The sequence below is a fragment of the Gopherus flavomarginatus genome, chromosome 2, assembly GCF_025201925.1.
Source record: "Gopherus flavomarginatus isolate rGopFla2 chromosome 2, rGopFla2.mat.asm, whole genome shotgun sequence".
NCBI classification, from domain to species: Eukaryota; Metazoa; Chordata; order Testudines; family Testudinidae; genus Gopherus; species Gopherus flavomarginatus.
In genome coordinates, this window is record NC_066618.1 from 14,622,365 (window position 1) to 14,639,220 (window position 16,856).

Sequence of the window (16,856 nt, forward strand, 5' to 3'; positions counted from 1 at the left end):
GTCCATATATATTCCATTGATGGTGTGCCTGTGCCCCGTACAGTCAAGTTCAGATTCATTTGGTCAGCAGTGTCTGTTGGGGACCATGCCTGCATCCTGAGTGTCTTTGTGCCTCCAAGCGAAGGGCATAAAGGGCAGGGTGACCCCAAGCGCCACTCAGTTCCTTCTGATCACCCCTGGCTCAGAGTCAGAACCCTGCAATATCTGAGTCTTTTCACTCACTGTGTGGCCGTATCATTCTTTGTAAATAGTTAGACATTACCTTAATGATTAGAGATAAGATCAGAATAGTGTTTCCAGTTTTTCCTCTCCCACCTTCCCTGCTACAACAGTCTTATAACAACAGGATTCTGTATGGGCGAAGGAATTGCGGGGCAGTTGGGGTCGCCCCACACTTTATGCCCTCGTTTGGAGGTATGAGAACAAAGTGGCCAAAAGAATCTAGACTTGAGTGCAAAGGGCATGTGCACACCATCCGTGGAATGTATGTAGACAGCTCATCTCAAAGAACCACAGTTACTGTAAGGTTAAGTACCCATTTCATCCTTCTTTTATCTTAAAATGAATGTAGAAATAGGTTTTCCTCCCAAATTCCTGGCTGCCTCCTCTAGAAAACCCTGGAGGAAAAAACATGATTCTATAACTGCTGATTCAACCACCTCCAGCACTATATTTGGAGCAATATATTCAGCATCTAACTGGATATACATTTTATAGTGCCACTTGCAATCAAATTGTCTCTGCCTAAGGGGAGTAAGTCCTAGAATATTCTTCATTACAATGCTGCAAAGTTGATAGACAAACTGAGCCTGATTCTGATCTCATATCCATGCAAATCAGAAGCAGCTCCATTCAGGTCTGGTGTAATTGTACCTAGGTAAACTGTTGTAAGACTAGTATCAGACCTTCATTATCCTGTACTAGGCCCAAACTGTTCCCTTACCCTAAAATCCAGGCTGATAGCGCTATTGCACAAATCTCTCCAACACTATTTTAACAATCTTGTCCTGTTAAAGGAACAGCACCCTCGTAATTAGTGTATCTGTAATTTTATGTGATTGTCTCCTCCTTGTGGGATTGATGGAGTACTATGATACACCAATTTTTTTAATTAGTCTTTTTCGTGTTTCAGTTAAATTGTGTGATTTTTATACATATCCCTTTATTGCAATATGCTACATAAAATCTACTTTATTTTCATTTGAGGATCATGGAAACATACATTTGAGAGAGACAAATATGCTGCATGAAAAATAATTTGCTAAACAATCATTTCATTTTGTCTTGTTAAGGTTGGTGCATTAAGAACAAATTGTTTTGAAACTGGCTAATCTTCAAGCCATTATTTACATTTCAAAATTATATTGCAATGATTTTCTTTTTATTTCAATTATGTTCAGGTTCTCAACCTGTTCATTGCACTACTTCTGAACTCATTCAGCGCTGACAACTTCCAAGCACCTGAAGATGATGGAGAGGTGAACAATCTTAAGATTGCATTTGCTCGGATCCACAGGGGACTTCATCTGGTGAAACATGCAACATGGGATTACTGTTGTGGACAGTGCCAGCATCCAAAGAAAGCTGCCAAAAAAAAAAAGAAATTGGCTGCCAAGAACGCATGTGTGGAGGTTGGGAAAGAAGGGAAAATTTGTAAAGAAAATCACAGTAACAATGTGACTGAGAAAAATGGGGACAAATGCTCAGTTAGCATTCTTGAAGATTTTATCACCAACCCCAACATGTTTGTCTGTGTCCCTCTTGCTGAGGCAGATTCTGATAGTGGGGATTATGAAGAAGATGATAAGACAACCACATTCTCAGAAACTGAGTACAGTAGACAGGTGAGAAGCATATACAGGGAGAATATGTTTGATACTAATGGGGTTTTTAATGTAGCAGACAAAGGTAAAGCATGATCCAGCTGCAGGAAGTTTATTTATTTAAGTTTATTTCCAATTGGAAATAAGGTTCAGATTTTTTAAAGTTAGGGTGATCAACCATTAGAAGAATTTACCGAGGATTAGCTAAATTCTCCATCACTTGGAGTCTTTAAATCAAGATTGGATGTCTTTGTGAAATACAGATCACAAGGTGTTGGGCTTTATGCAGGAATTACTGGATAAAATTCTACAGCCTGAGTTATGGATGAATTTATACTAGCTGATCACATTGGTTCATTCTGACCTTGAAATCTGTTTGGTATCAGTAATCAAGCAAAGAGGAAATAGTGTCAAGGGCTCAAGATGTGAACTTGTAACAAGGAGACCTCTCTTTCTCTTCTGCCATCTCAGCAAAAAGATGGATGGGTTAAGAATGGAATGGCTCTTTCAAAGTTATATTTATTATATTATAGTGCATACAAACACATTTTTAAGTTCATCTGAATTTTTGCAGTTCCCCTTTAGCTATGGAGTGGTGATCCATAGGGATGTCTGGATGCCAACTGGCAGAGGGCATAGGTGGCTCATAGAGTTTTTACAGGGATCGCTTGGGTCAGTTAGATGCATAATGATTCACTAAATGGTGGCATGTGATGTTTCTAGACATCATAATCACTGGAAAATGTGTGCACTGATAATATTTAAGAAGCTATGTGTCTGTACCGAAAATTAAGTTCTCAAGGCAGGTAACCCAGTGGTGATATATCTCAGGAATGTTTCTTTCATGCAGCAAATATTGACATTTATCTCTCTGTTTGATCATGTGTGTATTGGGCATTGTATGTCTCACAGTGGGTACCTGTTTGTATACTGAGTCAAATGCTAAGGAAGAGATTGCAAAATCTTCAAAAGAGGAAATTTATAGGGAAAAATAAACAGTAGCAGGGAATCCTGTTCAGGAGTAAAAAAACAATGGATGGTGGGATGTACTTGGAGGTGCAGAGGTATACCCTGAATCTTTCCCCTCAGAGGCAATCTGATAGCAAGATTTATCTCATGAACAGATCACAGCCATTTCTGGTGGTAAAATTCTGGAAGGACTTTGGGTAGGCATTGCTCTATAAGGTATGAAAGTAACTAGTTCAGTAAGTCTATGTTCTAGAACACATGTAATGATTTTCTTTTATATGTAACCATTTGTTTCTAATAGTTCAGCTTGCTGTCACTTGAAGCTCTATACTTTGTTGAATAAACTTTTACTTGTTTTCACTATGAATGTGTCTAAGTGCTGAGTGTTAAAAGGAGTTGTGATCTGAGGTATGACTGGTGAATCTTCTGTGTAATGCATCTTCGGGAGCCGCAAATCTGTGAATACAGCAGGTGTACGGTGGAACAGGGCCTGGACACTCCAGGGAGATACTGGGAGGGTTTGAGGGTTGGAGGGTGCCTATTGGTAAGCCAGAGAGAGAGTGTGGGGCCTGCATAGATGTAGAGGGCAGTGCTTGGGTTGCCCGTGGGCAGTGGAGTTGATAAGCTGACCCACAGCAGGACTGAAGGCTTTTTCTTGCTAAGGGCATGTGGTAGTGAAGTGCCTCAGAATCCTGGGTACCTATGAGAACGTCACAGAAGTCATGACTGACTATAAATCTAAAATTTTCCATTCAGGTCCTGACTTCTTCACTTGGTTCTGAGGCAAAGATTCCCATTGATTTCATTGGGCTTTGGATGAGTCCTTCATTTATTTTAGGTAACCAAGGCAAACTTTTCCCACTTTCAGAGGGGTGGCTGTGTTAGTCTGGATCTGTAAAAAGTGACAAAGAGTCCTGTGGCACCTTGTAGACTAACAGACATATTGGAACATAAGCTTTCATGGGTGAATACCCACTTCGTATTCACCCATGAAAGCTTATGCTCCAATACATTTGTTAGTCTACAAAATGCCACAGGACTCTGTCGCTTTTTCCCACTTTGTATCTCTCTATAAAGATCAAGACTATAAGTGACCAGTTCAAGGTGCTTTCTGTTCCATTTGGAGTGTTCTACTTTAAAATTAAGTGTGCCATCCCTCTGCCACAAAAAAGAAAAGAGAAAATAAAATAAACCCATCTTAGTTTATCTTCAGCATCCGAAGAAGTGGGCTGTAGCCCACAAAAGCTTATGCTCAAATAAATTTGTTAGTCTCTAAGGTGCCACAAGTACTCCTGTTCTTTCTTCAGCAGGAAAACCACCTGAGACAGAGGGGAGAGCAATGTAAAAGCCCAGGAGTTTGGAGTAAAGGATCTGAGGTTTTCTCTGAAGACTTAAGTGAGTTTAACATATGTAAACAAAGGAATGAATCATCACAAGGACAAGAGGAGGTAACACCATGTTCTTACCTAACATGAAATCACCAGTCTCTGTATGTTCTGTTTCAGTTTTTTGGAATCTAATAAAGATAATGACTCAAAAATAATGCTGTACAATAAATTTTATCTTTTTATTCTATTTTGTGTTTAAAGCACAAGAACTCTTTCTTTAAGTATTGGGATGCCCTCATATCTTAGCCATGTAGGTGTTCATGTAGGTGTTCCATAGTTCCATTTTTGATTAATACTTGCATTATAACATGACTGATAAATGTGCATGGCTCAGTTATATTTAGCTTGAAGTATTCTATCTCATTGGTTAAGAGTGGAATAGTTGGATTTCTATGAATGGAAATAGCAAAATGCTGTATTTATAAATATTAATTTAAAACTTTATTAGGAAGAGAAGCTGGATTCTGAGTTGCCTTTGATTCAGAAACATTACCTATAAAATTAACATTGTCTACTTGACATCTGAATTACCAAAAATGTTTTGTCCCAGAAAATGGTTTCAGGGACCATTCTGGTGTGTCCAGTCTTTTTTCTGTATAATTTCAAAACACATTAAATGAATTTTGTATATGTAATCTTAAAAACAATTTTCCAAGCTGAATATCTTAGGGTTATACTCCTCTAGTCAGGGGGTGGACACATACAATGTTGTCTATATGTCCAATCGAAACAGCTCAGATTTCAAATACAGAATGTTTTAAATGAATTGTGCACAAAAAGTAAAAAATAAAATCCCATGATTATTTACACAAGTCTTTGGAGAATAATTTTGAATAAGGAACATATTCAAGAAAATCACAAATTGTTCATCAGCAATTTGGAAACAGAAAAAGTGGCAGAATTCACTGAATAAATAATTTGTTATGAATTATTCACACGTTTCTAGTGGTGTGAAGCGTGAAATATGCTGGAGTACAAGGAAGTCTATGCCAGTGGAGAATACATTATGTTTCATGTGATTACATGTTCTAATTCGTGTAAATTATCAAGGGCATTTTACGGTACTTTCATTCTGAACCGAAATTTTTAGAGTTCTACCAAACAGGACTCTGAATAAAATATATTTTCATTTCCCTGTCTGTCTCTCTTTCTCGCTCACTTTTTCCCCAGGTGGGGCGCTCTGGTTTTAATTGTTTTCAGCTCTAACTAGTGAAATGTTTTAAAGCCTGTCTGCGTTTGAGAACTATATGCACTTAATTCAAGAAAAGTTGGAATCATTCCCCTATGCAAGTTTTATTACAGTGATTAATCTAGTACCGTTAAATCTAGCTTTGACTTTAAATTGATGTGGAGATATTTCAGGAGAGAAAGTCCATTCCACTGGAATGTTGCCAACTTAGCTATTTTGTCACTAGATTTAGTGACTTTTTGGTTTCCCTAGCAAGAAAATAAGTGTCAAAGTGGCCAGTGACAAATCTAGTGGCTTTCTCTGCCAATTACAGTGACATTCAGAAAATCACCAATATGTATAGTTACAAAATCATTCACAAGCAGCTCAATAGTGTTAATAAAAACCATTCTGTTATTTTCTTACTCCATTCTGTTGTATACCAAGTCAATGTCATTACATCTCAACTGATCATGTCCTCAGAAGGAATCACATTCCAGAGCTTCATGGGGTGAGATCACTATAATCTGCAGGTGAGGAAAAGAAGTTTGTGGAGGCTAATTAAATATTTTGCTAAAGCCTGGCACACTTTGGAGAGAGCAGCACATTAGCCAGGGCTTGTTTTTACCCAAATGTGTTCTTTCTCGCCATTCCATAGTAGGTAGCACACGCTGTGTTGCAGGGGAAGATGGCTAACGAAGTGGGCTGGGCAGGCGAGGCAGGTTAGCCAGTGAAGAGAGCCACATGGATGCCAGGTGGGGTGAGATGAGACAGGGCCATGTGCCCCAATGGGGCGGGGCAGGGGGGCACTGTGTATCCAGGTATGAAGTCCTTACTACAGCATCACAGATGGAGCTAGCTTGACTTTGTTTCCCTTTTACTCCTTCCCCTGGCTTGGCCTGGGGTTACCTTTCCAGCTGTTTTCAGAAATTGAACCCTGGAAATGGAGAAGGGGTCCAGCTGGCAGATTTTTGTTTTTAAATCTACTTTCTTGGCTCCCTGCAGTGCCAAACTCAGGTCAGCTGAATGCCCTCTACCCCCTGGTTCGGGGCTTTCCCTTTCACTAACCTGTCGGCTCAAATCCAGGCCGGCAAGAAAGGCAAAGCTAGCTGAAATTAACCAACCCGAGCCAACCTGGGCTGCAGTGTACAGAGCACCCTTCCCAATGAGCTGCAGTTTCCTTCCCAACAAGCAGAGAGCACCCTCCTGATGATGACAGTGCACTGTTGTAGTTGCTTCTGGTATGCAACAGAATGTAAACAGAAGAGCATTCAGTTTATTTTAAAGCACAGTGACTACTTTAAACAAAAAATGATACATTGTCTTCTCTTGCATAGCACCTGGATGACATCAGCTGTTCTGAAGGCAGCACAGTGGATCTGACAAACCCTGAGGAGCTTCTAAAACAGACCGCTGAGCTGGGTGAAGACTTAAAAGAACCTGATAACTGTTTTCCAGAAGGTAAGGATCTGCTAATTTCACTATGACTAGTAAGTGAGACAAACAATCCAAAGTAGCCTGTTCTCCTAGTTAATGTTGGCACTCTGTCTACTTGTGAGTATTTAGTAATAATATAATTACTGAGTAGTTGCATAGAACTTTTCATCCATAGATCTCTCTAATAGTCAAACACACATGAAACTGGTGGAGAGAACTTGTTAGGATTCAGCTGAATTTCTGTAGGATGGTAAGTCCAGAAATGCAATTTAAATTGCTGCACAGCTTTACAAGTTTACTTCATGCCAATATTTGTACTCAATGCTTATTTTAATTTTCACAGCTGTCTCCTTCTAGTCAAAACTAAGAATACTGTGGTTTTCACCAGAGAAAATATTAAATTTATTAACATGTCATCCAAACCCCTACTTCATATCAGTTATTTCTCAGAGCAAACAGTTGTCTCCCTGAACTGTCTGTAATAGAAGTAACAGCGTAAAACATGTCATCAGGGTCAATTCACAGTTAGATTAATTTCCACTGTGACAAAGTTCCTCCTCTACCTTGGTGGGTCCTGCGCTTATTGGCAGATTTGCTCACCTCAATGATCTTCCCCACAGTCTGAATCAACTCCTCCTGTGTCTGATCAGGAGTTGGGAGGTTTGGGGGGAACCTGGGCCCGCCCTCTACTCCAGGTTCCAGCCCAGGGCCTTGTGGATTGCAGCTGTCTATAGTGCCTCCTGTAATAGCTGCATGACAGCTACAACTCCCTGGGCTACTTCCCCATGGCCTCCTCCAAACACCTTCTTTATCCTCACCACAGGACCTTCCTCCTGGTGTCTGATAACGCTTGTACTCCTTAGTCCTCCAGCAGCACAGCCTCTCACTCTCACTCTCACTCTCACTCTCACTCTCACTCTCACTCTCACTCTCACTCTCAGCTCTTTGGGCCTCTTGCTCCCAGCTCCTCTCACACACTTCCTCTCCTTCAGCTCCCCCCTCCCTGACTGGAGTGAGCTTTTTAAACCTAGGTGCCCGGATTAGCCTGCCTTGATTGGCTGCAGGTGATCTAATCAGCCTGTCTGCCTTAATTGGTTTTAGCAGGTTCCGGATTACTCTAGTGAAGCCCCTGTTCTGGTCACTCAGGGAACAGAAAACTGCTCACCCAGTGACCAGTATATTTGCCCTCTACTAGACTCCTGTACCCCACTGGCCTGGATCTGTCACTCCACCTGGGTTATGATTCCTTAGGGTTATAAAAGACCAATGTTCCTGGGGAACTAACTGATTTTAGAAAGCTGGACAGTATTCAGATTCCTTGCCCACAGTGCTACTCCTGTCAGCTGACATGCTCTTTCCTCCTACCAGCTGGCTCACAAGACTCAAAGGTGCCTCCCTTTTGCCCCTCCACCAGCAGTTAGCTGTTGCAGTTTGAGTCTAGTGTTCAACCAGCCACACTTCTTATACATCTTCCCTTTATCTCTTGTACCCATCCACCTTGTGACGTCAGTTGTCTGTGGCAGCTCTGCATCTGCTATCCAGCTTCTTCCTTCACTAACTAACCCTGCCTGACTGCCTCTTCCCCAGCTCTCTCTCTCCTGATTCTGTCCTGCTCCTCATTCCTGCTACCTCTCTCATTATAACAACCCTCTAGATTCCCACAGCCCCTCCTTACCATAATCTCTCCTGTCATCTATTTCTCCACACTTCTTCTTACCTTCATTGTTCAGGCCCTTTCTATCATTCCACCCAGCCTCTTCCCCTGCAACCCACCTATATTTCCTTCCCAATTACTTCTGATTACCCGACTCTTCCACTTCTGAGTTTTGACCAAAAATTCAGAATGAGGCAGGTTCATTGTATCTGCTAGTACTAAATTACTGTGGCTTTTAACAAAGACTCCATAAACTAGCCCTGGAGTAGATACAAGTGAAACAGATAACCATTATGATGCCATGCTTGTATTTTAGGCTTTAAATTAATACATTAATTGTAATGTAGTTGAAATAGCTGTAATGGAGACACTGGCTGCAAAATGCGCAAGGGAGATGAGGCTGTATGTGAAAGATCCATGATATATGAGGGTTGAAGAAACTGTTGAAGGGAAAATTTTACACTGGAATAACTGAAAACAAGAAAGAGAATACAATATTTAGACAAAGTCAATAGTTTGATGTGTTAGTCTGATATATGTGGAAATGTTCCTACTCCCCAGTGCTGCTTTAAATGGGAATTGATGTGTCCTGTTTGGCTATGAGTTGCAAATGTAAGCCAGGTCTTTGACCCTGGTCAGGTCCCTTTATGTCGATCTCTGACAGAGAAGCTGGGGATTTCACCAGATTAGAGGAACCCTGTCTCCTGCAGCAGTGACGTAGCCAGCTCTGCACCACCTCAAGCTGTCCCCATCCCCTGGGACAAATATCAGAAGTAGGAGGAATGCTTTGCACTCCGGTAATCTCCAGATAGCGGAACAAGTCCTTGGTGGCCATTGCTGCTGGCATTGATTAAAGCAACCTGCAGATTAGAACAAATTAGAAAACTCTCTAATTTACATCAGTGTAGAACTGTCCCCTGACTACCACCAGGGTAGCTACCTTTTTTAGCTCATCTCAGGTCCTGTGCTGAGAGTAACTTGGCTGGACCTAAGGATCTGGTTTTCAAGCTGAAATTGATTAGATACAGGGGATACAGCTTCTGTTGAATTAGTTCATTCTATAAATATCATTGCTAAATTCCAGTGGAATTACATAAATCCACAGCAATCCATCATCAATAATGTTATTACAAGGAATTCCTAAGGAATTGATATAGCAGACATGAAATCTTACTTGGAATATTAATTTCAGTGCCACGGGATATGAGATCACGGATTAAAAACTTGTTGAAGAATCATAAGCAGTTCACTGATGAATTTAATAGCTAGTAAATTCCACACACAAAAATCCAATGAATATTTTGATTATTTATTATTGATTTGTATTCTGGTCATGCCAACAATATGCTAGATACTATGTACACGCAAGGCAGATATAGATCTTGCATTGTAAAGGTTGCCATCTAAGACCCTAAGCACTTATGAATTAGTTTAATTTGATGCAGGGGAGTAGCTCCCTTGAAGCCTACTTATCTGCTCACAATTAAGCATGTATGAAGGTGTTTGCAGGATTGGGGCCAAAGCAGCATACAAAGGTTTTCAGGAAGAGGGCTAGAGTCAAACTAAGAACTGTTTTATTTATCTATTTTATGCACTCTATTGTTTCATTTTATAGCAATTATCCTAGAATCATCATAGAATCATCAAACTATAGAATATCAGGGTTGGAAGGGACCTCAGGAGGTCATCTAGTCCAACCCCCTGCTCAAAGCAGGACCAATCCCCAACTAAATCATCCCAGGCAGGGCTTTGTCAAGCCTGACCTTAAAAACCTCCAAGGAAGGAGATTCCACCCTCCCCCCCAGTAACCCATTCTAGTGAAAAAGTTTTTCCTAATATCCAACCTAAATCTCCCCCACTGCAACTTGAGACCATTACTCCTTGTTCTGTCATCTGCTACCACAGAGAATAGTCTAGGTCCAACCTCTTTAGAACACCCGTTCAGGTAGTTGAAAGCAGCTATCAAATCCCCCCTCATTCTTCTCTTCTGCACACTAAATATGCCCAGTTCCCTCAGCCTCTCTTCATAAGTCATGTGCTCCAGCCCCCTAATCATTTGTGTTGCCCTCTGCTGGACTCTTTCCAGTTTTTTCCACATCCTTCTTGTAGTGTGAGGCCTAAAACTGGACACAGTACTCCAGATGAGGCCTCACCAGTGCTGAATAGAAGGGAATGATTACATACCTCGATCTTCTGGCAATGTTCCTACTTATATAGCCCAAAATGCCATTAGCCTTCTTGGCAACAAGGGCACACTGTTGACTCATATCCAGCTTCTCATCCACTATAACCTCTAGGATCTTTTCTGCAGAATTGCTGCCTAGCCACTCAGTCCCTAGTCTGTAGCAGTGCATGGGATTCTTCTATTCTAAGTGCAGGACTCTGCACTCATCCTTCTTGAACCTCATCAGATTTCTTTTGGCCCAATCCTCTAATTTGTCTAGGTCCCTCTACATCCTATCCCCTACCCTCCAGCATTTCTACCACTCCTCCCAGTTTAGTGTCAGCTGCAAATTTGCTGAGGGTGCAGTCCATGCCATCCTCCAGATCAATAATGAAGATATTGAACAAAACCGGCCCCAGGACCGACCCTTGGGCACTCCGCTTGATACTAGCTGCCAACTAGACATGGAGACATTGATCACTACACATTGAGCCCGATGATCTAGCAAGGTTTCTATCCACCTTATAGTCCATTCATCCAACCCATACTTCTTTAACTTGCTGGCAAGAATATTGTGGGAGACCATATCAAAAGCTTTGCTAAAGTCAAGGAATAATGTGTCCACCGCTTTCCCCTCATCCACAGAGCCAGTTATCTCCTCATAGAAGGCAATTAGCTTAGTCAGACATGACTTACCCTTGGTGAATCCATGCTGACTGTTCCTGATCACTTTCCTCTCCTCTAAGTGCTTCAGAATTGATTCCTTGAGAACCTGCTCCATGATATTTCCAAGGACTTAGGTGAGGCTGGCTGGCCTGTAGAAGATCAGTTTAATGGCTGGAATTTTTGTTGAAAGAATGACCTTTAAGTGAATATTAGAAAATGCTGGCAAAAATAAAACATTGAACTCATAAATGTAAGTAATTATAACTGATGTAGCGAATGTTTGAAATACTTGCATTCATTTAACTGAGGCCTTATGAAGCCAATGCAGTTTGAATTTTGAATAATGAATATTCACAACAGCCTTCTCACAAACAATCTGTAGACCAAGAATTATTGCTCTTAAATGATTCAGCTAGTAGTTTTGAATAGCAAATACATTTACAAAAACTGGAAGCTGCTTGTGGACAATTCATAAACGGGGGATATTGAAGAGATCATCTTTGGGTCTGGTGCTATTTAACACCTTCACTAATGATTTTGAAATGAGGAAAAACACCATGTTAATTAAATTTGTATGAGTCACTAAACTGAGAAGTGTTGCAAACACCAATGCTGACAAAGAAATAATAACAAGAAGATTTAAAACACAGGGGCAAGTAATACAATGAAATTCATCTTAGAAAATACAAGCTGAGATATTTGGGCAAAAATAATCCAAAATAAAGACAACTTTGGAAGCAGTCATTTCAAAAGAGAATAAAGTAAGGTATTGGACAAAAAATGACATATAACTTGTAATACAATGTGAGTGTGATCCAAAACCATTAAAGCCAGTAGAAAGACTCCAGTTGTTTTCAGTTGGCTTTGTCTAAGACTCTGTATCAAGCACAGTGTGTAATGCACTTCTGGATTATATATGAGCTGTAACTTGTTATAGATCAGAGAAAGTAATGGTCCCTTTCTTTATGGTGAAACTGTTCTTAGAATACTACTTTCATTCTTGTTGACAAACTGGACAGAATTCAGAGGAGAAAACCAAACATGGTTGAAGGTCTGTAGGGATGAGTTTATGAGACAAGATTTTAAAGAGTGTTTATTAATACATTGAAATAAGGTGATGGTATGTATTTTGCTATTTACAGAACAAAAATAATATGAAGAAACTGCACTGGCAGTTCAGTCCCAAATAACCACAGTTATTAAATATTTATAAATGTGTAAGATCTAGCTACACATATCCCTGCTCTGCTTAGTCCTGGTGACTCCTCAAAACATAAAACACAGTGAATACCACTACAGGACTCTCAAACTATTTAAAAGCATACTACCCTCTTCCTATGCACTAGATGTAGATATGTGGTAATCATCTGAAAGTATTTGAAGTTTGTAAACCATAAGGAAACAAAGGACTTCCTTCAGGCTATACACACATATCCATGACATGCGCACCTAAGACATTATATGTGCATGTTAGATAATAATTACAAACAAAAAATGATGTTAAAAAAACATTATTAAAGTTTCAAAATGAAGCACTAAAAAGTTAGGACATGCCAGAGCTAAAGTTGTCTGTGCAACCTTAACTTGGCCCGTTTGTATATGTGCATTATGATACATTCTTTAATTACATGATCACATACTATTTTTTCTATAACACCCCTGCCTCCTTCAGTGCACAGAATGGATGATTCTTACTTGATAAGCAGCTATTCAATATTTTATTTTCTCCTTGTTGATCAGTATGTGGTCCTATGCCTTATTTACTGTACACTATTCAAAATCTCATGGACTCATAGACTTTAAGGTCAGAAGGGACCATTATGATCATCTAATCTGACCTCCTGTACAATGCAGGCCACAGAATCTCACCCACCCACTCCTGTAACAAACCTCTAACCTATATCTGAGTTACTGAAGTCCTCAAATCATGGTTTAAAGACCTCCAAGGTGCAGAGAATCCTCCAGCAAGTCACCCGTGCCTCATGCTGCAGAGGAAGGTGAAAAACCTCCTGGGCCTCTGCCAGTCTGCCCTGAGGAAAATTCCTTCCTGACCCAAATATGGCGATCAGTTAAACCCTGAGCACGTGGGCAAGACTCACCAGCCAGCACCCAGGAAAGAATTCTCTCTAGTAACTCAGATCCGACCCCAATCACATCACAGACCACTGGGCATATTTACCTGCTAATAATCAAAGATCAATTGCCAAATTAATTGCCAAAATTAGGCTATCCCATCATACGATCCCCTCCATAAACTTATCAAGCTTAATTTTGAAGCCAGATATGTCTTTTGCCCCACTACTCCCCTTGGAAGGCTGTTCCAGAACTTCACTCCTCTAATGGTTAGAAACCTCATCTAATTTCAAGTCTAAACTTCCTAGCATCCAGTTTATATCCATTTGTTCTTGTGTCCACATTGGTACTAAGCTTAAATATTTCCTCTCTCTCCCTAATATTTGTCCCTCTGATATATTTATAAAGAGCAATCTTATCTCCCCTCAGCCTTTTTTAGTTAGGCTAAACAAGCCAAGCTCTTTGAGTCTCCTTTCATAAGACAGTATCAGAGGGGTAGCCGTGTTAGTCTGGATCTGTAAAAGCAGCAAAGAATCCTGTGGCACCTTATAGACTAACAGACGTTTTGGAGCATGAGCTTTCGTGGGTGAATACCCACTTCCTCAGATGCATGTAATGGAAATTTCCAGGGGCAGGTATATATATGCTAGCAAGCAAGCTAGAGATAACGAGGTCAGTTCAATCAGGGAGGATGAGGCCCTGTTCTAGCAGTTGAGGTGTGAAAACCAAGAGAGGAGAAACTGGTTCTGTGTTTGGCAAGCCATTCACAGTCTTTGTTCAATCCTGAGCTGATGGTGTCAAATTTGCAGATGAACTGAAACTCAGCAGTTTCTCTTTGAAGTCTGGTCCTGAAGTTTTTTTGCTGCAGGATGGCCACCTTAAGGTCTGCTATAGTGTGGCCAGGGAGGTTGAAGTGCTCTCCTACAGGTTTTTGTATATTGCCATTCCTAATGTCTGATTTGTGTCCATTTATCCTTTTCCGTAGAGACTGTCCAGTTGGCCGATGTACATAGCAGAGGGGTATTGCTGGCATATGATCATATCATATCATGGACTAGATGACCCTACAGATTATCTTTATTTCTAATTTCTAAGATACAATAACTCCTTGTGCCGGTTGTGCTGTTCTTCCATCTCTCAATGCTAGTCATGGCGTTGAGATAACTGGTAAATCTCCAATGCCATGAGGTCCATCCTGCTGTTTTGCCTTTGTTCTGTAAACCCAGCCATCAGCATTCTGAGAGCAATCCCAGTGTTCTTACCAATTTCCAGTGAGCTGGAAGGTAGCTCACTAATGGGTGCAAGATACTCCTAATTGCTTAAAAATAATTTTGTAGTTTGCTTTCAAATAATAAAGAACTGAGAAAGAGGAAACAGGAGACAGACAAGTGTTTGAGGGACTAAAGACTTTCCCCTGAACCCAGAAATTTCCATGGCTGCCCTGGGTACTCATGTAATACGTGTCCCTCTTTCAGGCTGTGTTCGACATTTCCCTTGCTGTGTGGTGAATATCACAAAGTTTCCAGGCAAAATGTGGTGGAACCTGAGGAAAACCTGCTACAAAGTTGTTGAACATAGTTGGTTTGAAAGCTTTATCATATTCATGATCCTGCTGAGCAGCGGTGCCCTGGTAAATTTTTACTTAATCTCATCTCAGGTTGAATTATAATTGTATGCAGAGGTGTTAATTTAATATCCCAGACATGACTTTTTTGCTTAGGGCAGAAACGTGTATTTTCAGACTGGTTGATAGAAGTTTCAGACTGGTTGAGAGAGGAAAAAATTACTTAGCATAGGAGTAACTTCTATTTTATAATGACTGTAAAGTACTGTAAGTGACATGACTGATGATTTCCATTCTGCTTGTATATTGGTTTTGCTGTGGCTTTTCTGTGGCAGTTATTTCAAATGCATAGATTATCATTTTTAGGTGCTGCATTAAAATCAAACATAAGAGCAGCTGTAGTGGGTCAGACTAAAGGTCCATCTAGCCCGGTATCCTGTCTTCTGACAGTGGCCAATGCCAGGTGCCCCAGAGGGAATGAACAGAACAGGTAATCATCAAGTGATGCATCCCCTGTTGCCCATTCCCAGCTTTTGGCAAACGGAGGCTAGGGACACCATCCTGGTCCATCCTGGCTAATAGCTGTTGATGGACCTATCCTCCATGAACTTATCTAGTTCTTTTTTTAACTCTGTTATTGTCTTGGCCTTCACAATATCCTCTGGCAAGGAGTTCCACAGTTGACTGTGCATTATGTGAAGAAATACGAACAGGGGATGAATCAATTGATGATTACCTGTTCTGTTCATTCCCTCAGGGCACCTGGCATTGGCCACTGTGGGAAGACAGGATACTGGGCTATATGGAACTTAGGTCTGACCCATTATGACCATTCTTATGTTCCAAGTGGGTCCAAAAGGGTTAACACTGCTCCTGGAACAATGCAGGATGTGTGTGTGTGTCCCCTTGCTGTCTGTGGAAGAATGAATACAGTCATTAAAAAACCTGGCCCAAACTGACCTAAATCAACAGAGGATCCAGCAAAACACAAATATGCCCTAATGACTGAACAATCATATCTAACAGAAGGGAACCCCAGGAGGCTGGACGTATGAGCTGAGCTGGAGAACGATGTGTCAGGTGACTGGTAGAAGGGGGTTTTTTGAAGGGACTCAGGAGCCCAGATCTGCAGGATAGAGGGGAGAGAGCTGGAGATGGAGTTCATCACAACTTGGCTGGCTCATCAAGGCTTGGTCAGGATGGACTATGGCTTAACTTCTACCTCTCTGTGTTCAGATAAGGATTTTCAGATTCTGTAGTCAGGTGACTAATAAATGGTTACCTTGTTTTGAAAAGGCTGCCTGTGTCACTGTAAATACTCACTGAGAGCATTGTGTCCTGAAGGAGCACAGTACAAGCCTCCCACAGACTCTGGTTTGGCTGGATTCACTGCAGGGATCAATGGAGAGAGACAGGGATGCTGGTGCCAAAGGCCCAGTCTTAGAGACCATAGGCCTATCTCTGTGGAACTGTGTAGGTCCTTGTGGCCTGGCGCACAAAAGGCACTCCTAGGAAACTGGTGGCAGGCTGTGGGGATAGACCTGACTCTGTGACAGTCTCTCTCACCAACATAAGTTGGTCCAATAAAAGATATTACCTCATTCATCTTGTGTCTCTAATATCCTGAGACCAACATGACTACAACAACACTGCAGAATTTTGTACCTTTCTGAAAATATATTCTCCCCCTAGAATCCACCAAATATAAAATTCCTTGGGACAGAAGTGATGCATATATGGAGGGGGAGGGATAGCTCAGTGGTTTGGGCATTGGCCTGCTAGACCCAGAGTTGTGAGTTCAATCCTTGAAGGGGCCATTTAGGGAACTGGGGTAAAAATCTATCTGGGGATTGGTCCTGCTTTGAGCAAGGGTTTGGACTAGATGACCCTTTGAGGTCCCTTCCAACTCTCATCTTCTATGATATATGTTCATGGGTAACCATAAGCTGT

General features: G+C 41.1%; 1 protein-coding gene across 2 annotated transcripts in view; it reads left to right on the forward strand.

Annotated features, from left to right (window-relative positions):
• LOC127045479 (sodium channel protein type 5 subunit alpha-like) overlaps positions 1–16,856 on the forward strand; it is a 93,690-nt gene that overhangs the window by 49,732 nt on the left and 27,102 nt on the right. Inside the window, exons 16-20 of one of the 2 annotated variants that reach the window (XM_050941521.1) lie at positions 1,401–1,844; positions 4,100–4,250; positions 5,534–5,550; positions 6,686–6,809; positions 14,818–14,972. In XM_050941521.1, the coding sequence (XP_050797478.1) occupies positions 1,401–1,844; positions 4,100–4,250; positions 5,534–5,550; positions 6,686–6,809; positions 14,818–14,972 (891 nt within the window). The remainder of the gene's footprint in view (positions 1–1,400; positions 1,845–4,099; positions 4,251–5,533; positions 5,551–6,685; positions 6,810–14,817; positions 14,973–16,856) is intronic. The other variant, XM_050941522.1, reaches the window with a different exon arrangement.